General features: G+C 43.0%; 1 protein-coding gene across 8 annotated transcripts in view; it reads left to right on the forward strand.

Moving 5' to 3' along the window:
- Grip1 (glutamate receptor interacting protein 1) overlaps positions 1-25,760 on the forward strand; it is a 640,059-nt gene that overhangs the window by 565,194 nt on the left and 49,105 nt on the right. For all 8 annotated transcript variants that reach the window (XM_041666725.1, XM_041666698.1, XM_041666716.1 and 5 more), the window contains 2 exons: positions 7,033-7,102; positions 8,630-8,775. In XM_041666725.1, coding sequence (XP_041522659.1) covers positions 7,033-7,102; positions 8,630-8,775 — 216 coding nt within the window. The remainder of the gene's footprint in view (positions 1-7,032; positions 7,103-8,629; positions 8,776-25,760) is intronic.

Below are 25,760 nucleotides of genomic sequence, written 5' to 3' on the forward strand. Positions count from 1 at the left end.
TCTACTTTAATGATATAAATTTAACACTAGAACTGCAGTTTTATTTCTAATGGTAAACCACACACGCCTGCCATCATACTAAAACGAGTACTACCGCGTGGCACAGCCTCTGCAAGAATGAGATGGCAGCTGTCTGACACTGCCCACCCGCCCTGAGTGGCCATCTGAGAGGGGAGTCAACAGCAAATGAAGGGACACTCAGAGCACTGAGACACCACCCTGCAGTACAACTGAAAATGATTCAACATCTGAAGAATGCAAAGATGTTATAGTGTGAGTGACATCTCAAGTCCTATGAGTGTGCGTGTGTGTGCGCGTGTGTGTGTGCGTGTGTGTGTGTGTGTGTGTGAAGTGTGGAGTGCAGAAAGCAGAAGTCAACTTTGGGTATCATTCCTCAGGAGCTATCCAGTATTGTTTCTGAAACAGGGTCTCTTAGTGGTTTGGAAGTTGCCAATGAGGCTGCGTAGGCTGACAGGGGAACCCACAAACTGCTACAGGAATCTATTGAGTCCCAGCTCACTATGTGCAACGGTTACTGTGAAGCTTTGAGTGTTGCAGTTCCAGATGGAGAAGGGATGCACAAGTCTCTCTCTCTCTTTCATACACACACACACACACACACACTTGTCAGCTCCTCAGATCTCCGACTGCACTTACACAAGTAGTCATCATTATACTGCGTGTGTTTCTTCCTGGAAAATACTTGTGATTGACAGGTCGAAGAAACATAAGGTACTGCAAAACAAAAATAAAAGGCCATCCAGCAGTATTGCAGTGAGAAAGGAAACTCCCAAAGGCCTCTCTCAGTTCCCTGTACACACGAGGTCTTCACTCAATGCCTGTATCTGTTGCATGCATGGATAAGACGTCTTTATCAGCAATGTTCTACTAAGCGCTGTGCCCTCCAGGAAAGAAGCCTTTGGGTAAGATGGTGAATACGAAGTGCTGAGCAGACCATTGCATGGATTAAAGATGTGGGAAACAGTCAGGAGCAAGGACCTAAAGGCCAAACTGCCCCTCTCTGTAAAAGGATGCACTATTAAATGCATGTGAACATGTATGCAAAATACATACACAAATACATATAAATATGTCTACATCTGTGTGTGTATATACACAAATTACACATATGTATACACACATATATAAAACACATTGTGAACCTCAGCACACGTTAGCAAGATGGTGATCATTCATGACTTTACACAAAGCCTTCTAAAATATTTTAAGCAAATCTCTAGAGAACAAAAATGGAATGATCACACCAAAATACATAGTATGAAATTCTCAAACAATAAATTTAAAAATATATTTTTTTAAGTCTAGTATGCGCTACAGTTGTGTTATTAGACTGGAAATCCAGGCCCCTTGCCATCAACCATACACGGGCTCTGAGTGAAGCTGAAGGCCTGCTATGATTGATTGATATTTTTTTCACCATCTTTGTACAAATTTCCTTTTCTGCCTTTTTCTCCTCGTGAAACCTCTGTGTTCAGAAGGGGACCTTCACCATGAGAGGCACTAATGTCCACAGTGTGTCCAGTTACCCTCCATAGCAGGGGTTCCCCACCTGTGGCTCATGACCCCTTCAAGACTATCAGAAGTATCAGCTACTTACATCACATTCATAACAGCAGCAAAGTTACAGTTCTAAAGTAGCAACAAAAATAATTTTGTGGTTGGGGATCACTACAGCATGAAGTATTAAAGGATCCCAGCTTTAGGAAGGTTGAGAACCACTGCTCTGTGGTGAGAGGCTCGCATCCCTTCGTGTGTCCAGCCACACGGCAGTCCTCACTGAGAGAAAAATGGCATCCTCGGAATTTGGATGTGGTGAACAGTTTTATCCCAATTTTCTTAGGCTCTTGATGAGACATTCATGGTATTTTAGAACCAGGCATTACTTTCATTGATGTTGCAGTAATATGGAATGGTTTATTAGGGGAGGTGAAGTGGGGTAAATGAATAGACAGGACTGTGTTTTAAAACATAGCCACACCCTAGTACCCTCTTACCCCAACAAGTCCATAATTATGGTTCCTACCTTCCAACAAATCCACCCACCCATCAACTCAGAGAACTTTGGTTGTCTCCGTCCTGTGTTTGCCCTTGTCACTAGAGCCTTTTGACATTGGCATTTCCTTTTGAGCTTTTGCAGCTGGGATTTGTCCTGACAGTAGACACAGCACTGTGTGACTGTGTGTGTTTTCCTCCTTAGTCCTCATGCCAGCCCTGGGATGGCCACGTTCTATAGAGAGGAATAAATGGTACAGTTCAGTTGCATAATTGCCCAAAGTCAATAAAAGGCAAAGCAAGAACCGCAGCATATTCTTTCAGCCTGCATGCTGGCTTTCCTGTGCCCGTGCCATTCAGCCCTGGCATCATCTGATTGATGAACTTCCCAGCGCCTAGATCGGAAAAGCAAAAGGCAGCGTCCTCTGCATGTAGTTAATTTCTTGGCCTTCTTTCTGGCACGTGACTAGATACTCTGCAGGAACAAAGGCTTAGTTTGCTGTTCTTTATAAAAATCACAAAGCGAACTGTATGACAGGCGCAACAAATTTTCATCTTTTCTGTAAAAATAAATTTCTCCCAGAGAGGGTGATCAATGATCGTAACACCTCTAAAATTAAATGGCGTTGGATGAGCACAGGCTATCTTGACAGGAGAAACGTGAGGTTTTCCAATGGCAAAATCCTATGTGAAGATCAAGAAAAGGAAAACAGAGGGCAGCAGCAGACTCTGACAGGGATTCAGTGCATTTTACATTCCCCAGAAGCCCAGGAATTGGGGGCTCCAGAACTGGGGATATGTAAGAATAATGGCATAGCTCAGACAGTCGGAGCAGGAGTAGGAGTGGTTGATTCCACTTGTGAAATAACATACAATGTCACCATTTGGTTTTTCAGCCTTAGCCATTCTCTGCTTGTGTTATGAACCATACGAGTTTGTTCCCTTCCTTCCTAGATCACCACATACATGTGTCTTTCTTGCCTCTGCATTCTTTCAACATGGCATATTACAAATAATCTTGGCATGATCAGGATTTGCTACTCATTTTAGCACGGCCGTGTTATCAGTGTTCAGAAACAAGTCATAGAGAATCCTGTTTCTTTCCTTTTCTGTAGAATTTTGTTGCATTCTAGGGAGTTCTCTAGTTCATGCTTTTAAATATATGAATCCCAAAGCTTCTGAGCGTTTCTGGGAGATAAACTTGGTTACAGTGAGTGAGAGGAGCTAACCCAGGGACAGACGCTTGGTTACACCAAGTGGGAGGAGCTACCCCAGGGACAGACACTTGGTTACACTGAGTGGGAGGAGCTATCCCAAGGACAGACACTTGGTTACACTGAGTGGGAGGAGCTATCCCAGGGACAGACACTTGGTTATACTGAGTGGGAGGAGCTATCCCAGGGATAGACACTTGGTTACACCGAGTGGGAGGAGCTATCCCAGGGCTAGATTGTTTACATCTGGAGAAGCAGGAAGTTGAAGACTTGCTTGTACACAATCTCTGAGTAAATTATATGGAGTTGGATTTTTAACACAAATAGTTGGAGCTATCAAGACGGCTCAGTTGATAAATGCTTTAATAATTCAATTAATTCCAAGCATGAGGACCCAAGTTCTGTACTCAGAATCTGTGTAGAAACCCTGGGTGTGGTAGCATTGCACTTATAATCCCAGCCTGGGGAGACAGAGACAGGGAGATCCCTGGGGTTTGCTGGCTAGCCAGCCTGTGTTAATTGGTTAGCACCATGTCAGAAAGAAAGCCTGTCTCAATGCAGGTGCATGGCGTGACTGAGGGTGACACCTGAATTTGTTCTCTGACCTTCACATAGACACAAGCACATACAAGTACACACACACACACACACACACACAGAAAACTGTGTGTGTGTATATATATATATATATGTATCTGAAAAGCATTACAATATTTTCTGAGGTTCAAGAATGTGCACCTATAGGCCACATGAAGAAGACCAGCTCTGTGCTGCTACATAAATAGATGGCTGTGGTGAGTCCTGAGTCATCTAGAAGACTCATGTGTCACTGCTCAGGTACATTAGCAGTGACGTTAGAGACACAGTGGCATTGGAGTCCAAATTATCTCATTAAATGTAAGTTGAGAAAGACACTGGTAAGTCTAACCTCCATCATGGAGCACACAGTTTCACAGTGCTGGCCTCTTGTCCCCTTCTCACTTCTGCTTCTCTGGCCAAGTGCACTGAGTTTTCAAGGAATTGTTTGTCTTTGGCTTTCACACCGTAATCTTTGCTTGTGCTTCCTTTGTAAGTCAGTCTCTTAGCCCATTCACTGTAGACCACCACCTCCACCCAGCACTGGTTTGGCTACTCCAGTAGAAGTGATATAGAGAAACATTATTTTATTTTATAATAAATATAAATACTTATATTTATATATAAATAAATAAAATAATAATATTAAAAGTATTTCAGAATAGAGAAAACCTTTTTATTTCTCATGATCTTATAATATCTGACAAGCCCTGCCTCTCTTTTTTTAAACTGATTTTAAACCAATTTCTCTGAGATTCCACAACCAGAGCCCAGTGCAGATATGCCTAGCTCATAGTTGGTGTTCTGGAAATATAAGCTAAGTAAGTGCCTGGTTCTGTGGAAATTTTCAATCAAATCCAAAGCGTTAAGTGACTATGAGGCATTTCTTGAAGGATGACAAGTCTGGGCAAGATCCTATGGATAAAGACTGGAGGATCCATTTCTCTACTGGGTAGAGAAATGAGTCCGATGTGACTGGATTGCAGGAACGACAAACACTTAATACAGACGGAGCAATCTTGTATGCATTGTCTAATCACTCTGCCTTTGAGGACTCATAATCCTCTCAGCAGAAACTCTCAAGTAAAGATTGTGAATATTCATCATATCCTGCACCTGAGTCATCTAAAGACTTTGTCCTCAAGCAATCAACCTAGAAGTGCCAGAGCTATGACTTCAGCCCCAACCGTTATGACCATCAAGTGACATTTCTCAATCCCTGCACTACAATTTCCTACTGGTTTTCTATTACCAAAGCTACACATCTATGTAAAATCTATTAACATTTAGTAATAGTGACCTTCTTGGTAGGTTTAGAGCTTATGAGCTTGCTCTCTATATGTAGGCTTGGCTTGCTATTTTCTAGGCAGAGAAGAACTTAGCATTGTGGTAGGGAGGTATCGACAACTACTAATCACTCGAGGATTCACCACCACATCTGTGTGCCTGGAAGTGACAGAGAGACAAATAGGTCTGTGCATGCTTCTCTGTTCAGTATCTTCACCCCCATAGACTTCACCACCAAGAACTTTTGCGTTTCAGTTGTGGGTGTAGTTAGAGGAGAAAGGGGAATATAGAGAGATGATGATAGCCACCCTATGTATGTAGATGTGTAGAGCATTTCGAGAAAAAAATTTATGTAGCATTGTCCTCTGCATCATGATACCATTTTGCTGTTTTGCAAAGAAGGGTGAGTTTGATGGATCTTCTCGTTTTTACAGTTGCTGGTTTTCCTTTTCAGTGAAATGTAAGCCTTTTTCATTCAAAGGAAACTCTTGCATGTTATTTCATTGTTACTATAGGTTGGCAAGATCCTACGCAAATTCATTGGCAGATACTAAAAGAATAATAATAATGCTTGCATGTAATAAAAGTTCAGTGTGTGTATGTGTGTGCATGCATGCCCAATGCCCAGAACTACTTCTGTTTTAGCATATGAGTAAAATTGGTAGATGTTCGTGTCTGTGGGTAAGTCATATCCAATCACTGAGTGAAGGTTTAAATAATGAGTTAATTATAGTGAATATGTTCTGCACACTTTACTAGAAGCTAAGGTTAGCAATTAAGTGAAATCTCATTATCATTTACTCAGGATTAATTGCAATAATGGATAAGGTATTGGGGTCTTGGTTTTCTTTTAAATATGATGTTGAGTTGTTAAACCATCTGTCCTTATGCATAAACATTTTTCTGGGATTCAGGTGGGCTTATGGGATATGATATGGTTCTGTGATTATTATGGGTTGATCAGCCTGTTTATAATAAAATCTTACTTCGGGGCCTTTTAATGTTCTCTAAAAGGAAACCGTCACAGGCTTCAGTTGGCAAAGCGTCTTCTCTTAGAGGCCACTTGGTTTTTCACAAATGTTGATATCTTAAATGAAATTTAAACTTTACACACAAAGATGGTTTCTTTGAGCTTCTCTGGGGTATAATGCATATTCATAGTTAATTTCAAGGAAGTTCCTTTCCAAATCTTTCATTTTTTATTCTTATCAAATGGAAGTCCTACTTCCCAAAAGATTAAAGGTTCCAAATATTTGACCACTCTGACTGATAATAATTTTATGTGTGGTTTAATAAGGTCTATATTATATGCTTATAATATATACACATATATGTATTTAGTTAGGTAATAAAATATTTACTATCATAACAAAATAAGCAGTCCCATCCCATAACACTGTAGAGTTTTCTAGGTAAGAATTTGTAGACAGAGCATAAGGGTTCGTATAGTCCACCCCAAAAAATTTCCATGTAGACGACACGAATAATAAAGCAGTGGTTCCTGCCTTATATCCCTCCCAGGGCACTTGAGGAATGTGGTGAGTGCCCATCAATGAAGTGGTGCCTCTTTGCTAGAGAGGCATGGGGGAAAGGGTAGGAGACCGGCTAACACCCAGTATCACCAAAGTGACTGATTTTATGATTCTCCTGTTGAGGAGCCAACCTTCCAGGTCACTGCCAGAAGCCTGAAGGTCAGCTCTTCACCTGCTTTCTCCAATTGCAAATTTAAATGACCATCTTGCTTTCTAACATGCAAATACTTTTACGTGAATGTGTTTTGGGATTTAGTATGCATATTTTCCAACCATCTGTTGGTTGCCTTTGATTTACATATACACTCTCCCTGGTATGGAAAGCGACTATCAGTCAGGAAGGAACGTACAGACTTTCATGAGTCCTGGATATAAAGATGTGATGTCTCGCTCTGTCTTCATTATTACAGCACCATCCAGTAGAAAACCTGGGGACCCTCTTGTCATTTCAGATATCAAGAAAGGCAGCGTGGCACACAGGTAAGGATGTGCCTTCCTCATTTACCTGTTTCCTCCTGTCGGTGTGTTTCCGTACTCCAGAGCGGAAAGTGATCTTTATGGGCTTTCATGGGGTCACCATGAGCATTTCTTCATGCTCATCGTCCATCTTTCATTTTCTAGTTATTTCAGTTCTGAGAAGTGCCTCACCTAGACTAATAGCTTATGCGACAGCTGAGTTAAGTGCTATTGTGTCCCCTTTGAACAAGACTTTTGAACCCCCAGTAATGTTTATGTTTCTGTTCTAATTCCCTTTCTGTTGATGTCATTTAAAAAAAAAAATCTGACCAAGAGCAACACAAGAGAGAAAGAACTTGATTGGCTTATAGTTCAAGATCATAGTCCCTTACAGACAGACATCAGGGCAGAATCTCAAGTGGGAACATGAATGTGAACCTGCTAGCTGACACACATCATTCCTACTGCCCAGAGAACTCACAGGCAAGGAGGTCCAGCAGAAGCTGGGAAGGAGTGCTGCTTGCTGGCTCACTCATGGGCTCATGAGTAGCTAGGTTTTTTTTTTATTCAGTCCAAAACCACCTGTCTAGGGAATGGTGTTACTCATAGTGGGCTGGATCCCCCAAACCACTGAATAATCAATAGAATCCATCACAGACATATCCACAGGCCAATGCAATCTGGACAATCTCTTGACTATCACGTCTTTCTTAAATGCCTCTAGGCTGTATCAAGTTGGCAATTGAAGCTATATTAGAACTGTCTCCTCCCTGGTCTCTGTACATCTTGTACTTTCTATGACACAGATAAAAGTACATTTTATGTAACAGAGCATGCCAACGTAATATTAATTTTCCTCTTACTGTTTTTTAAATGAAGACTTTAAAAACCCAGCCTGTCATTATAATTGTGTCATTAAAGAAACAGAAACCACAAAAAAGTATGGAGGATAGGACATAGGAAGAGTTCAGATTTATAGTACAGGCACAGCTGTGGTGAAAAGTAAATTATTAATATCATATGTCAAACAAGGACAAAAAAAATGTTTCTTGTGTAACAGGTGGAAAGTGGACAGGGAATCCAGAGCTGGGAAACCATCACACCTACCTGCCATTCCTGTTTCCTGTCCATGAGTGGGAAGGGATTGGGGGTTGCTGAGATAGCCTATGTATCAATCATAGATGACCCAGCAGAAGAAAAGAGAGGATAAATATTGGGAAATAATTATCTCTAGGTTGGGAGGAACACAGTGATATGTGGGGTCTCTTGTACTTAGTACCCCCTAAGGAGGTCTAGACTTCCTGAGGAAATGCCTGGGTTAAGTTGAAGAAAGCATAAGGAAAATGTTTGGGCGTTATGCAGTGTGACACCGTAGCCCTCATCCCAAACAAGACCAGGAAGAAATGGAAGCTTGTCAATATGGTACAGTTTACAAACAGTTGAAACCTTGGACTGTGAAGGCCACTAGAACACTGCGTTGTGCTCAGTGCCTCTTGAAATGGCCCACGTGAGTGTTCATCATAACTCACGCAGTGCTGTGCTCATCAACAGAACCGGAACTCTGGAACTCGGGGATAAACTGCTCGCGATAGATAACGTCCGGCTGGACAACTGTTCCATGGAGGATGCAGTCCAGATCCTCCAGCAGTGTGAAGACCTGGTGAAGCTCAAAATCCGCAAAGATGAAGATAACTCAGGTACTGACAGCATCCTTACTTAAGACTGGCTTTTCTAACCGCCCATCTGTCAAAAAGGTAATAAATCTGGGTGTTTTCCAGGTGGCAGCTGGCTAGTGACGTGATAGCAGTGTTCTATTGCTTTTTGGAATCTTAGAATTTTACATTGAGTGTTGAGTGAATTTTTAATGGTGTTTTCAATTTTTATAACTAAGATAGTTTTATAAAAATTACAATTATAAGAAGATGATTTTAAGTATGAAGACTACTCTAAGGTAATGGAACTGGTCGTTCCCGAGAATTTGTTGATATTCGTAACATATAACTATGTCTTATGCTGCTTTTTTAACTGTATAAATGTTTAACTAGTTTTCAAACTCAAAGTCTTTCTTTGTTATTTCAGTGATTTCAGTATCATAGAGTAGCCTCATGCTTCATGCAGAGAGGGTTTTCTTCAGATTTCTGTCTTCCTTTGAATTATTTCCTTCGCAAACCTCTCTAAAACCAGGATTGGGGAGTGAGAGTAAAAGGGAAACACTGGGGTTCTTCACACAGTCTGTCCTGTTTCTAAGGGTCCTGTCCAGTCTAGGGGCCTCAGTGATGTGTGAGCAGTGACCTGTAAGCAGCGCTTCTCAGACCCCATCAGTGCTCATGGTCTCCTGCAGTGCTTTGGAAGCGCACATCCTGGACATCAGCTCCAGGAGGAGTCCAGGATTCCTCTTACTTAACAAGCTTCCAGGCGATGCTCTTAGCAGTAATGCAAGGGGCATGTCATTACCAGCTCTGCAGTAAAAGTCCTTTTATCCCAATAGTAGCCTGGAACTATTGAAAAGTCCATTTATTAAAATAAGTCACTAATATGGAAGGTCTAGGAAAGGATTTAAATCTGTATCACAAAGATTTAATTTAAAATGCTGCCAGTCTTACTAATAAGCTTAAGGCCCATCCTATGAATGTGGTTCTATGGAATATAGTTTCAAGTCTTTGTTTCCCTAAACTATACCTATAATATATAGTTTGTTACTTCTGTGCTTTTCATTTCTGAGACAAAATACCTAATAAAAAAAATTAAGGGAGGATATATTTGAATTCATGGTTTCAGAGGTCTTGATACATGTTTGGCTGGTAGAGCATCATGGCAAAGAGGTGTGGGGGAATTAAGTTGACAGGAATGAAAACAAAAAGGGGCTGGGGACAATTGATGCCCTCCAAAGTGATGCCCAATTCCATTTTCTATGCCCAGCTCCACTTCCTACTAGATTTGCCCATTACTCAGTTAGCCTATGACTCAGTACTCCTGCTAGCTGAGGTCCACGCCTTCAACACATAAACCTGGAGATAGCAGAACAGGGTGCATCTCATATTCCAACCAAACATTCCACTTTGGATTTCCAGCGGACTCATGTCCAACTCAAGATGCAACACTAGTTAGTCTGTCTCCAAGAATTCCCAAGACCTCTAGCTAGCATCACATAAAAGTCCAAGTTCATTCTCTTCTGAGACTCAAGCGGCATAGTTGTTGTCACGGAATGGCAGTAAGGTCTGCGGCCAGCTTGCGCAGTAACTAGACCCAACTGGACCACAGCGGCAGCAGTTTCTGAGTTTTTGTTAGCTGAGCTCGGAGAAGCGCTTTCCTTGGCAGCCTGTGTGTGAAAGGCTCCCTGGAGTGTTCTCCAATCAAAGGCTTTCACGGGCTTTCTATCTTTACACCCTTGAGCCACTGAAGGATGGGAACTGGCTAATGTCCGAGATGTTAGGACAGCATCTTTCTTGTGTTCCCAATGCAAAGTGCTTGTCTGGTTTTGATGGTGCTGGTCTACTCAGCGAACTCACTTTATTTTCAGCCTTAAAGAGCCCCTTGTTTTAAAAAACTAAACTCCAAGCTGGTCAGTCCCTTCTGCTCTGCCTTTCCCTCCTGATTCTCAATATAAATACAGATGAAAACATTAAGTGATATCCACGCCAGTCAACACACCTGCTATCTCAAACTGTCTTCCAGCAGATTAGCCTACGAGCTTTAAATGTGGCATCTCACAAAGTATCAGGTCATAGGGGGACCTATAGACGTGTTCCTTGGTGAATGTGATATACGGTCTCTCATCCAAGAGTGTCCTTGCATCCATCTGACCCTCATGAGCAGTCGCTGAGGATCCGATCAGCTTTCTGGTCTTGGGGGTTCTCCATAGAACCATCTTGCATGCTCTTCTTGCAGAACTGGAAGCATTTTTTGAGCTTTTTTCCCCCCAATTTTCCCCCAAGTTCCTCCCACAAGTCATTTCCAAAGACTTAGACATTGCCAAGTGAGGAAGCCACAGCAATTGCCTTCCGTCTAAGCCTCCATTTCTTGTGTCGATCCATCTTTCTGCCACTGTGACAAAATATCTAGTCAGACCAACAAGAAGGAGGACGGATTCGTTGCTTTTGCTGTTTGTTTGTGTTTCACGCATGGTTTCAGCCATGGTCAGCTGGCCCAGAAACAACAAAGTCAGCTGACCAACATCCTCTTCAAGGACGTGCCTCTAATGACTAGCTTTCTTCCTTTGGGCCCCGCCTCCTAAAGGTCCCACTATGTCCTCGTGGTGGCACATATTAGGAACCAGTTATGATTAATAGCCTGTAACATGGATGCCTTCAGGGACACTTAAGATTGGAATCATGACACCACCCAGTAAAACATTGTCAATGTTGTAGAATCTTCTCATAACTAAATCATAACAGATCTAGAGGTCACAGGCATGTCACGCCATATGTTTCTATTCACAGTGAAAGAAAAAAAAACAGTAGTTGCATCCACTGGTTGTTGAAATAGGACCCTCCTCCATCGTTTCCCCTTTTTCTGTTTAAACAAAAAAGAAAGGCTTTAACTTTAACATAGTAAAATTACACATAGCAAAACAGTTATTAAGCAAGAATCACAGTTACAATATTTATATCTATTTTATCTTTATCATAACAGTGGAAAACTATAACTATCTATTCATTCTTCAACTCCATCAAAGACTCCAGAAGGATATAATACTACCTAAGTAAACAAGAAATAAGAAAACTCTAGAAATGACAGAGACATCTCGCTGCCTGGACAGTCACCCAAAGTTCTTTTGTACCGTTGGGGCATCCATCTTCAGCCTTCAGGCCTATAGTATCCAGCAGACATTTTCATCAAGCAGGAAATTCCAAAGACAGTTCAGTCACTTTCTGCTGTGTCCTGCAGAATGTCTCGCAGACTCTTTCATGAGTCAGGAACCCTGAAAGACCATCTCACCTTTAGGCAAGTTCAGCAGTCCTCTCTCTGCGGGTTCTCTTTGTCCAGTTTATGCAACAGTCCAGGCAAGAGCAGTTTCTTGCCCAAATGGCTATCAAACTCCATAAGGATACTCTTCGATGCCCATCTTCTTCTTGAAGTAGATTGGTGCTGCCAGGAGCAGAGTGTCTCATTGTCATGAAAAGTCCTAAGTTATTAAAACATTAAATACCATATTCTGCAGTCTTTGAAAGATATGAAGAATATCTATCTAACTGAAATGTATCTCTATATATCTAGAAAATCTAACTGACATGACTACAAGCTTGACTATTACTGATGATTATCCATAACCTATATTTCTTAATTATACATTGTTTTTTAATGAACTACACAATCACAATACCTTAATCAAGATCAGAAATACATATACATATAACAAAATTGACTGTAAAATCCATACCAATGCAAATTATTCATACCTATATCATTTCCCCCTTTAAATGTAAAAGAACATTTATAAACAATATTTTGGGAACATGGGCGCAGTTTTTTCTCCCCAAACTGCTTCCTGCTGAATGGGGGCGTCGTTAATTAGGTCTTTCATGGTATAACCTGTGTGTTAGTTTCATCTCAGTTGGCAGTTGAGCGAAGCAATTTTCTGAAGATGTTCACAGCAACCTTTCAGGAGGGCGTGGTCCATCATACCATATCGGAATAGAAGAAATGAACAGGGTCTGGTCCTCTGTGAAAACAAAAGGAGACCCTCTCCAAAGCATCATATCCTTAGACCCAAATTTTGAAGTCGTAATACCCTTATATCCATTCTGGTTTATCTTGGCAGCCCATGTAATGAAATGTCTGTCTGTACTTAGCTCCTTTACAGTCAAAAATTTTAAAGAAAACACAATGTACATAATCCAGACTCTCTGTGAATTTTCCATTTTGATGTGGCTTATTTTTACTTTATTTCTCTTAATCTATAACTATCTGTACTCTGTCTCTTTAAAGACTACTTTTTTAAATTTTTTTTATTGAGAAAAGGAGAAAAAAAACATAAACAAAAAACAAGTTTCCACCTCCTCCCAGCCTCCCATTTCCCTCCCCCTCCTCTCACCCTTCTCCCCCTCCTCCCACCCTTCTTCCCCTCCCCCCACTCCTCTCCCCCTCCCTCTCCAGACCACAGAGCAGTCCGGGTTCCCTGCCCTGTGGCAAGTCCTAGGTCCTCCCCCCTCCGTCCATATCTAGGAAGGTGAACATCCAAACTGGCTAGGCTCCCACAAAGCCAGCACATTAAGTAGGATAAAAACCCCATGCCATTGTCCTTGGCATCTCATCAGCCCTCATTGTTCGCCATGTTCAGAGAGTCCGGTTTTTATCCCATGCCTTTTCAGTCACAGTCCAGCTGGCCTTGGTGAGCTCCCAGTAGATCAGCTCCACTGTCTCAGTGGGTGGGTGCACCCCTCGTGGTCCCAACTTCTTTGCTCATGTTCTCCCTCCTTCTGCTCCTCATTGGGACCTTGGGAGCTCAGTCCAGTGCTCCAGTGTGGGTCTATGTCTCTATCTCTATCCATCACCAGATGAAGGTTCTATGATGATATGCAAGATATTCGTCAGAATTGCTATAGGATAGGGTCATTTCAGGTTCCCTATCCTCAGCTGCCCAAGGAACTAACTGGGAACCTCATCTTGGGCACTTGGGAGCCCCTCTAGGGTCAAGTCTCTTGCCCACCCTAAAGTGGCTCCCTTAACTAAGAATTGTGGTTCCGTGCTCCCCTATCCACCCTTCCTTTATCCCAATCCTCCTGTTTCCCCAAGTCCCCCCTCCTTCCCTTCTACCTTTTCTCTCCCCATCACCCCTTACCCCCATCCCACCCACCCCCAAGATCCCAATTTTCTCCCCGGCAATTTGGTCTACTTCCCTTAGCCAAGAGGATAACTATATGTTTTTCCTTGGGTTCACCTTCTTACTTAGCTTCTTTAGGTTCACCTATTGTAGACTCCGTGACCCTTATTTATGGCTAGAAACCAATTATGAGCGAGTACATCTCATGTTCATCTTTTTGGGTCTGGGACACCTCACTCAGGATAGTGTTTTCTATTTCCATCCATTTGCATGCAAAATTCGAGAAGTCATTGTTTTTTACCGCAGCATAGTACTCTAGTGTGTATATATTCCATACTTTCTTCATCCATTCTTCCATTGAAGGGCATCTTGGAGTAAATCTAACCAAGGAAGTGAAAGATCTATTTGACAAGAACTTTAAGGCATTGAAGAAAGAAATTGAAGAGGATACCAAAAAATGGATGGACCTCCCTTGCTCTTGGATTGGGAGGATCAACATAGTAAAAATGGCAATTCTACCAAAGGCAATTTATAGATTCAATGCAATCCCCATCAAGATCCCATCAAAAGCCGGGCGGTGGTGGCGCACACCTTTAATCCCAGCACTTGGGAGGCAGAGGCAGGCGGATCTCTGTGAGTTTGAGACCAGCCTGGTCTACAGAGCTAGTTCCAGGACAGGCTCCAAAGCCACAGAGAAACCCTGTCTCGAAAAACCAAAAAAAAAAAAAAATCCCATCAAAATTCTTCACAGATCTGGACAGGACAATAATCAACTTTATATGGAAAAACAAAAAACCCAGGATAGCCAAAACAATCCTATACAATAAAGGATCTTCTGGAGGCATTACCATCCCTGACTTCAAACTCTATTACAGAGCTACAGTAATGAAAACAGTGTGGTACTGGCATAAAAACAGAGAAGTCGACCAATGGAATCGTATAGAAGACCCGGATTTTATCCCACAAACCTATGAACACCTCATTTTCGATAAAGGAGCTAAAAGTATACAATGGAAGAAAGACTTTACTTTTTTTTTAAAACCATTAACTTTATTCTCTATATTCTTTTTCTTCTCTCTCTCAAGCCTACGTACATTCATCCAACAGTGTGACTCATTTAGTGGTCTGAATCTGTCCTATTGTGAATCTGCAATTTTTTACTATCCAGGAGCACTTTTGATTTGCACCTTTAAATCACTAGGTGCTTAAGAATCTAAGCTGTGACATTCCTGGGTCAAAAACAGGGACTGCCTGCTGGCCCCGCCCAGTCCAACATGGCGGAGCCGCTGGTGCCTCTGATCCTTGCATATTGCACCACTAGCTTGGCGGAGCTGCTTGTGCCTCTGAGCTGCGGCATGCAATGTCCCCCTTTTAGGCACACAGCAGTCTAGTTGCCATCAAACAAATCCTAGCACTTTACTTCAAATGCTCCATTCAAAAGCTCTGTCTCCCGCAGGAGACAGATTGCAATGGCGGCACAGCCCAGAAAGCCGATATTTTAAAACAGCCAGTTTTTTCCTGCTGCTGAGTCAGGAAAATTTCAACATGGAGGACGTACCATTTTGTGCTAGCTCTTGGGCCGCCAGGTAGGATCGGCACTCAGCACTTTAATTCTGAGACTGAGCGTGCAGCACAGAAATTCTTTTCATCCAAGTTACATCCAAATCTGACACACAGAGCACTGTGCAGTCCTAATCCGCCATGCTCTCCTGCCTGCCTGAGCCTGATTCGGCTGTCTGCCCAGGTGCAGGCAGGGAGTGCTGAGCTTTGGCACGGTCTCAGAGCACTCTTCTTCTGATCCCAAGCGGGAACACAAACATCCAGTCCCATAAAATCTATTGAAATGCTTTAAAGCCAGAGTTCACGCTGGAAGCACAGCCCCAAGAAGCTGTGCTTTAAAATGACGCAGCGTTTTTTCTGTTGCTGATGCCAAATCAGTAAATCTCTCTACGGCACGCCACTAACAAACAGCAGAAATCTGTGTTAAACTCTCTCTCCCTTATTTTTAAGCCTTCTCAGGTTTTTAAGTGGATTTAGTCCATCACATAGGGCGCCACTCTGTTGTGTTAGGAGCAGCGGGGCTGCGTCCCTGGCACCCGGCCACCCACATGGCTAGCTCTAACTCATGCCCCGAAATAATTACACGGAAACTGTATTCTTTTAAACACCACTTGGCCCATTACATCTAGCCTTTTCTCGGCTAACTCTCACATCTGGACTAGCCCATTTCTAATATTCGTGTAGCTCACGAGCTGGTTTACCAGGAAAGATCTTAACCTGCGTCTGCCTGGAGTGGGAGAATCATGGCAACTCCTGACTCAGCTTCTTTCTCCCAGCATTCTGTTCTGTTTACTCCACCCACCTATGTTTTAACCTATGAGGGCCAAGCAGTTTCTTTATTGCTTAACCAATGAAATCAACAGATAGAAAGATGACCCTCCTCCATCAACTGGTAGATTGGGAATCATGGTTATAGCTAAATATATTTTGTAACCAGCAGTTAAAAGTGTGTACAAGCTTGTGCTCGTTCTTCCTCAAGCACTGATTTTCTATGCCTCGTTTGCATCCCGTCCTTTTTGAGTCTGCTCCCACTGCACTCTCTTTGGGGAATTACTTCCATGAAAGGCTGAAGCTTCTAGCATCAACTGGGTTCTGTCCTAAGGAAGAGGCGAAGCCCTGTGGAAAAACCTGCTTTGCCTGATTTGCCCAACTCAGCAGATCTCAGCTACCTCCCTTGCAGAGGAGAAAGCCAGCCCAGGGAGGAATGTGTGTGGTACTGGCAGCTGGCAGTGTGTCCGATTTCAGAGCCAGCCAGGCAGATATGTTGGCAGGGCTTACTGAAGCAGCCGCCCAGAGCTGGAGAGCTCCACTGTGTTCTCAGCTGATTTCCTTTGGCTTACCCCCAACTCCTTTTACATCTTTTCACCTATATTCCCTATCCTAATATCATAGTAATCATCATGTTTATTATTTTTACTTCTTTTAGATCCTAAATTTCACTGGAAAACATCACATATATACCCAAAATATGGCTATACATGTTACTGTGGGGGGATACACTCACTCAAACCATATTTCTCAAATTTGCATATCAAAACATATGCTCATTAAGATGTGATCAAACAGCAGGTAACCGTTTCAGAATTATTATCTGATTTTGCCTTGGAAGAACAGGCATTGTCCTTCTCTTCTCTTCCCTCCCAGGATTGCAAGTGTGGCTTAAGGACTAGGGAGCTGGCTCATGATCTCTAGAAACACACATAAATGTCAGATGGGTGTAAGTGGCCCACTCGAAATCCCAGACTCAGAAGTTGGAGACAGGGCATCCCCAGACCAAGCTGGTGATCAGGACTAATCACATCAGGGGGCTCTCTCGGTTCACCTGCAAGAGTCTGCCTCATTGAAAAACATGGAAGACCAATTGAAAGTGTTTCCTGGTGTCCTCCTTGGACCTCCCCATGCATGTGAACAGGCATCAACATATACGCCCACACACATATCGAATTCTTCTGTATGAAGAGCAAAACAAGATAGGAAGGCCCTGCTCATTTCAAATGTAATACTTGGTCAAAAATTAGTTCTTAAGATCCTATGTGATCATAAAGAGCACATATTTTAGTTTATTCATTTCCCCTTTTATTAAAAATAGATTGTTTTCTCATACAATATATCTTGATTACATTTTTTCCTCCCTCTACTCCTCCAAGTTCCTCCCCTTGATCCAGATCTACTCCCTTTCTGTCTCTCGTTAGAAAAGAAACAGGCTTCTACCAACAAAACATAAAATACATAACAAGATAAAACAAAATCCATCACACTGAAGTTGGAAAAGGCGATTCAACAGAAGGAAAAGAGCCCCAAAGGAGGCACACAAACCAGACACACTTGTTCACACACTCAGGAGTCCCATAAAAATACTGAACTGAAAGCTACACTATATATGCAGGGGCCCTGGTACACACCCGTGAGGCTCTGTGCTCGTTGCTTCAGTCTGCGTGAGTTCATATTTGCTCAGTCCATTCAGGAGACCTTGTTCTCTGGTGGCCCCCTTCCCCTTGAGCTCTTACACTATTTATGCCTCCTCTTCCTCAGCATTCCCTGAGCTGTGAGGGAAGAGATTTGATGGAGACATTTCATTTAGACATGACACACACATTTTAAAATCAGGCCTGAGTTTGAAGTTCAAGTCTGCTACTTTTTAGCTGTGTGGGTCTGGACAAGTTTTTGAGCACTGTGTGCAATTTGACTTCATTTGCATGCACACACAGGCTCCATACCTACCTGACTTAATTTGCATGCACACGCAGGCTCCATACCTACCTGACTTCATTTGCATGTACATGTAGGCTACCTGCCTACCTGACTTCATTTGCATGCACACGTAGGGTACATACCTACTTTACAAAGATAGTGTTGCTTGGTGGTTTCCTAACTGGCAGAGCCAATGTTCCATAAACTAGGGTCCATTTTTATTATTATAATTATCACCTAAAACCCCTTTCCCTCCATTCTGCTCCTCAATCAGGATATAACTTAGCAGAAGGGGAGCACTGATCATTAGACCAGCCACTGATTTTTAACATTTGAAGTTCTGTTTAATCCAAAGTCATACAGATGAATTGAGCTATCGCTGACTAGTGGCCATTTACCCCCGAAGTTTGTGAATCCTAATATTCAGGACGAAATCTTACTCATACCAACCAATCCTGGGCGTCCCATACTCTAGATGTTTTTCATTTCTTCCTTTAACTTCCTGTTCCTGTTTGCCCTTCATTCATGCTTCCCCCCATGGATCCCCATGACGTAACTTGACGTAACAATGCTGCATTGGGATAAACAGGTGCCACTTCCGAGTATCCACCTTTCTTCCTGTTGCCGGCTCATTGCTCTATGGTGTACATAGGGAAATGCTGGAGTCATTCTCAAATGTTGCAGTCTTTGATTTTCAATCCTGCTGTCAGCACTTTAGGGTCCGTGAGGTACCAGGTATGTGTTTGGAGGACTGCCAATTCTTAAATAATGAGGATACAATCTCTATGCTCAAGTCAGCCAATACCAAATAGGAGAAACAATTTAAAAAATTAGTAATTTAAAAATAGGATGAGGGAGCTAAGGAGATAGCTTAGTGGGTGAAGTGCTGGGTGTGCGAGCATAAGGACCTGAATTCAATTCTCAACACCCATGTAAAAAGCTGGGTACAGAATGTGAGCCAGTAATACCAACTGGGGAGGCAGAGACAGGAGGAGTCCTAGATCTTGTTGGCTAGCCAGTGCTAGCCAGATTGCCAAGCCCTGGGTTCCTTGAGAAATCATATCTCAAAAGAGAAGGTGGAGGATGATTGAGGAAGACACAGAGTATCCATCTGTGGCTTCCACATTCATTCACACACATGAACACAGACACATATATACACATACCAATGGGATAAATGGCTGTGTACATGTCCGTGGCAGCATTCTTTGTAAAGATCCTTCCAAGTTTAGGATCTTAGTTGGAGGAAGTAGGTCACTCAGGGAATTCCTTTAAAGATTCTATTATGAGGTACACACACTGCCCAACCATGTACCATGATTGCAATGATATTCCCTGCCTGAGTGCATGGAGCTGAACCCTCTGAAACAGCGAGCCAAAATAAATTCTCCCTTGATCTGGTTCTCATGAGCATTTTCTCACGGTGACCAATACGGCACAAGATGGCAAGAGAACATGGAAGCATCGATTTTCACCAGGAGACTCAACTACCTTGAACTGGCTTGTGTGTGTGTGTGTGTGTGTGTGTGTGTGAGAGAGAGAGAGAGAGAGAGAGAGAGAGAGAGAGAGAGAGAGAAAGAACGTGGCACATCCAGTGGTCTAATATACTGAAGTATTAAGTATGTGAAGGATATGGTAGGAGATGAGGTGAAAAGGATTTCTAGAACATCACCGTGGGCCTTGTAGACTATATGGTGGTGAGGACTTTAAAGTTGCCCCCAGAGCCCATGGGAGGAGCTACCACAGAACCTCACACAGGGAACGAATCCAGAGAATTGGTTAGAGATCACTGGTTTCACTCATGTTGAATGAGTCTGAAATAAACATTGTGGCTATTTTCATAGAATGAAAAGACCATGAACACCAAACAGACTGGCTTCGCAGCTGGCAAGCTGGGAATTACACAAATAGCTTCCCTGATTATCGGGTTCCTCATCTACAAAGATCTCTATCTTTAAATATCTCCAGTTCTGGCTGCTTTGAGCATGAAAGGAAGTAATTACTATATCTTAGAAAAACATTTATACCTAGTAGAAAGAACCCAGTGAGCACTATTAGCAGCCACAATTAGAGAAAATTAATTTTAGCTTTATTTTGTGATGGCTTAACAACACTTAGAGTTTTGAATATTTTTCTCCCTCTAGGTACAGTTACTGTTTTGCCTTCAGAAGCTCTTGTGCGGTGTCAGAGGGGTGTAACTGAGCAGGGCAAAGGAAAGGCTCTTGTCCCAGGCTCCAGGACGGGGACTGCTGCTCTATCCCCAGGTCCACGAGATGCACAGAACTCTCTTGAAATAACTCTGTCATTTTGCCTTGGCTGTGCCTGGTAGGAAGCCATGCAATAAAGAGACTGTAGATACGGCTAGGTCCCAAGGAGAAGGCTGGCAGAGACTTGGGGGGAGTTGTGCCAAATAATGCAAGAATACCCAGGAACCCGGGTTTTCAAGGCTTTGCATCATGTTTCTGCCTCTCTGTCCATCAAGCGGGCAGCTGCTGTGTTTTCTCTTGGTTTAAATGACCTTCCTTCGGCTAGAGAGCATGTTTGTAGAGTCTGTGAATTCAGCACTTTGCCTTCTTCACAGGCCCTCAAATGTGTGGAAAACACTATGTCCAGGCCTTTGCTTGTCATACCCATAACACATGGTCTTTGTTGAGTGTGCAGTACAATCTTCTGCAAATTTAGCCTTTACTTCTAGTTGAATCTATTCTATCTGGGCTTTCATTGAGGTTTTCTTTTCAGTTTCTCAGTATTAGGCCAAGCTAAGTTATTTGAAGTAGACTTTCCCTAAAGCCTAGATTGGAGAAGAGATTCCTTTCTGACTCCTAGCTGGGCTTTGAACACTGAAAGGATCTAGCTGTCTCGTGTTTGCTCTCTTGTGGTAATGGCACCCAAACCTGAGGGTACCTGATAATCGCCAGGGCTGCTCACATGGCCATCAGAGTCCCTCCTCTGGAGTCTATGGTTGTTTCAGTTGCGGGAACTCACAGAGAATTTAGATTTCTAACCAGTTACCAGATGATGCCAAAGTTGATGGTCCTTCAATCACAGCTTGAGACTCAGAAACCATCACTTTCATAAAGACATTTAATTCCACTCATAAACTTTCCATATCTCCTGCAAATACCCCGAGTGCCCAGCTTAGCTGTAAACTAGCCTTAGCATAGCGAGGGGCTCTCTGAGTGGCTTGTTTTCTCCGGATAGTCCAACTCCAAGACTACTTCCATCAGTTTTTTTAGTCGAAGTGAACTTTGATTGACCTGCACGTGTATCCCTTCCAAAACCCCTCTTTGAATCCGAACCTCCTCTTTGGCCATGGCAGCAGCTGCCGTTATGGATTCAAGCCAGACAGTGTTCATTTTGTTAAACAGGCAGCACTCAAGAAGGCAGAAAATAACATTACAGACAAGTAATGCAGCCATTTCGCATCTGCTCTGTGGTCCCATTAATTTCCTTAACTAGAGCTACGCTGAACGTACAAGCAGGCTGGCCCCTTTCCTGCCTCCCGCTATTAGCTGTAAACCTGCTGCTGGAATATAAAGGCTGCTTATAATATCATTAGCGTCTGTTTAGGCTCGCTTTGAAACTTTCTGGTGATGTGGCACCCTGTCTTCACAGACGCTCCTTTCTCTCCGGGTTGAAGATTCTAGCTGCTCCTTCCTGAGCTTTGGAAGTTAGAGCAGCCTAAAGGACCGAGGCTTGGAGAGCTTCCACCTCCAAATGCTCTGAACATAGCTTTCCAAATAGCGGTTAGTGCTGTCCTCATAGGCAACGCGGCCTTTCAGATGCCTGCTGGGCTGAAACCCAGAAGGGCAGATGGATTCCGAAGTTCAGCCTGAGGCTGAACGGACACTCCAGAACCTTGAAGGGAGGAAGTTCAGGGTCGGCGGGGCCCCCTAGTGGTCACCGAGGTCTTGGCTTCACACTCTAGATGGAGGTACGCTGGCTCCATCTGCCTAGAAGGGTCATAGACTTGGCCCAGGTGTGGGCTGTCACTTGAACTGTTTTAGAGAGCTCTTCCTGGGAATCCTCCTATGCTAATAATCCTCCATCCTGCTGCTCTTCTTGAGAATTTTCTGAATTCCCCCTCCTGCCAGACAGAGTTTTAGGGTATAAAGATACGAAGAAAAACCATGTTTTCTGATTTCCTCCTGATGCCAGACAGAGTTCTAGGGCATGAGGATATGAGGATAAAACCATGTGTGGGGAATTCTATTCTAATGAGAGAAATCAGTAAAAACATGGGATAGGGATGGAGAGATGACTCTTTAGTTAAAGCACTTACTGCTCTTCCAGAGGACCCATGTTTAATTCCCAGCACCTACATGGAGCTCACAGTCGTCTGTAATTCCAGTTCCAAGGTATACTACAACCCTCTTCTGGCCTCCTTAGGCATGCATGTGGCGCATAGACATTTGTGCAAGCAAAACATCCATATACATTAAATCACATATATATGTAAGTTAATATATAATATATATTATTTAATATGTAATATATTATTTGATATATAATATATAATCAGAATTAAAAATATACGCCATAAGATGAATCTTGTCAAAACTGGTCCTTGAGATGAAGGACTCCTAGGTACTGTGTTGCAATTACATATGGGCTTCAAAGCTTCTGTCTACCAGGCTGAATTCTATTCCTTAGCCTCTAATTCTTTCATTCAAGAAAACTTAAACTTTTTTCTTCTTTCAGTTAAAGGAGAAGCTTAAATGAGGAGTTGGAAGGGTGAAGACACTAATGTGATGGACAGAAGCTATGCGATGTCCTAGGAAAGCACACCAAACCCAACTAAGAGACTAGAGCATCCTTAGAAAATAAGGCACATGGGTCAAGTCTTGAGGCAGAAGGAGAAATTCCCCAGGAGCACAAAAGGGAAGAGCTGGGTGCACAGGCAGTAAAGCTGCAGATGGGACATCATCCGACGGCTACGCAAGGACTTGTGACTCTACCGGGAGAGGCTCTGGGGCTTGGGTTGAGATAGGAGAGGAAAGTGTGGCCGTCTGGAGCTCAGCTCCCGCCAAGGCTGAGTTGTAATCTGCTAAGGAGCTGGAGAACTGATAAGAAGGCTTCACCTAAGATTGCAATGTAGTCAGGGTTGTGTTTTGAAAATGTTCCAAGAAGGAAAGACCAAGTCTCATGAGCTGACAACACTAGTGGGAATGGACTTGGAAGGACAGCAAAGGCCAGGTCCCAAGCAGGAAAGCCATTTAGAAGAAAACCTTACTGTAAAAAACTAGGGAGAGCCAAGCCGGGCCTCCTCAAGGGCAAGTATCTTATAGCTGCATGGGCCATGTGGATTAGGTAGGACCACGTAGGGCAGCTGCTGCCACCAATGGAAAGAAGGAGGCAGGCTATTCAAACACCTATTTACCTGCAGCATATATGGGGATTTCTAGGAGGGTTATTTTCTATTTAACCTTGTTAGTAAAATCAGGTGCAAAGACAGTGTTTAAACTATGAAATCGCAAGTCCATACAGAAAACTGAGAACACAGTGTAGTGACTCCCGGGACAGCCATGGCTAGCTGGTTCCCTGTCCAGTTTCTTCGCCCACTGAACTATTGGGAAGCAGCCCCAGGTATCCCATCCTGTAAACAACAATGGTATCCCTAAAGGAAGGTCCCTGGAAATAAAACCCAGTCAAAATAACTAGCAGTGATCTTAATATCATGGTGTATCTCAGCAGTGTTCATGATTCCCAGGAATATGGTTTGTCAGTATGTACATGTATATAAACACATGTATATGTATATAATATATGTGTATATATACATATGTACAGAGAGAGAGAAAGCAGGAAAGTGGGAAAAGAGCAAGAGAGAAACGGGGGTGGAATTGAGTTGTAACTTTTAGACAACTAGTTTGCTTAAATTAGTATCCCCAAAGGTCTACTGTTTTGCCTCACCACTACCCTTTGAAGGATGTGTTTCTAGTAATGCTGCCATTTTCTTGTTTTGCTTCTATGTCCCGTACTGAGTGCCCAGCAGTTGTCTTTAGTGCCTACCTGGGTGCTAATATAAAATGTCATGTGTAATCTGGCGCGCGCCACGGCTATTTTTTACCAATCCACTCCATCCCCAGTGGGAAACAAGGAGGCAGTAACTGGAGAAGGTCTCCCGACTCCTCTCAACAAGCCGGTCTGCCCCTAAGTTCACCTTCTTCTCAGCCAATGTTTGTTTTCATCTAGAATGAAGCTTCACCTATACCTTTCCACAAATCCCTGGTTCTCCAGTGGCTTTTAACTGCATTTCCCCAAATCTTATAGAAAGACAATACCTAAATCTGGATGCCCGGTGCTTGTTCTCACGTGCAGATTACATGGAGCACACAGAAGGGTCAAGGTTTGCCCAGCAGCAAACCTCCTAACAGAGGGACCAACAACAGAAAAACCAGAGATAAATAATATTAGCTATCATTTAATTATGTCAGGGTTACTAATCAAATGAATCGTTCCAGATTCTATCCAGAATATAATTATTGACACGGCTTGCAACATAAATGTAATCTACTCACTATATCCCTAATTCATTTAGATCAAAGACAGAACTGGCAGGTAACAAAATATTATACTATTAGAAAGTGTATGTTTCTGGGCTTGAGTTAGCTAAACCGGCTCCCCATGCTTCTCCCTGGAGCCCTCAGTAGCTTATGATAACCAGACTGCTCACCACAACATAAGCTGCAGCCTAGAAGAAACTTGGGGACCATCATCTCCCAGAGTTCTTAGACCTGATGTGGAGGATCCGGCTTGAACCAGACACCGAGTACTTTTCTGACCTGAGATGTTGATTCTAGCATTGCATCTTATGATTCCCAGCACGCGGAGCTGGGGAGGAGCAGCGTCCGTGAGAAACGGTGTGGCTGCATTCCAGAACTCTCAGGCTATGACCACGAATAAAGTAAATGCTGACAAGATAGGACGCGTCCCTGCACACATTACTCTGCTGACCTTGCCTTTTATGTTCCCACTAATACTTCACCGCACACACAGATAATTGAATTGTTAACTCAAGCTTTTCCTTCCCTCCTTGTTTTAGCATTTCATATCGTAAATGAACAGCTGCTTACTGCAGAGGGTGGCTCTGTGAATACCTTACTCTTCTCCCTCTGACTGTAAAGAAATGACGATTTGGTTCAAGCAGTTACTGGGCCATTTCATTGTATCCTGAGGTGCAGAAATGAAACAGCTCCTTAGTCATTCACGGCTCTTGGGCCAATGGATACAACAAATGTCAGGGACTACAGACATGAGCAAATAGAAATGCTTTGAATCCTGAGACTTCATAATGCAACCCAATTAGGGTCATAGGAGCCACCATGTTGGAAGTGGCCTGTGCCAGCTTTCTGACCAATGTCCAGGGAAGAACAGAAATGTCTTCTTTCCTACCACTCTGAAATGGCCCTGGGAACACATGACCATATGGCAGCCTGGCAGATTCCTGCAGTGTATGAATAGTTTGCATAAGTTCTGACTCTCTATAGCAGAGAGAGCATTAGTCGATCCTCTGGACAATGCCCCTGGGTGGGTCAACGGGACTAAGACACTGTCGATGGAATTATACCAAAGATTTTCTAAAATTCTTGCTATTGTCTTCAGGATAACTTCTCTGGGTCCCACCTAAGTAAGAATTATCATACGATCCAACCCTGAGCAAAACTG

Source organism: Microtus oregoni, unplaced genomic scaffold, assembly GCF_018167655.1.
Source record: "Microtus oregoni isolate MIOR12 unplaced genomic scaffold, Mior012 000001F_ref0000356, whole genome shotgun sequence".
Classification (NCBI taxonomy): domain Eukaryota; kingdom Metazoa; phylum Chordata; class Mammalia; order Rodentia; family Cricetidae; genus Microtus; species Microtus oregoni.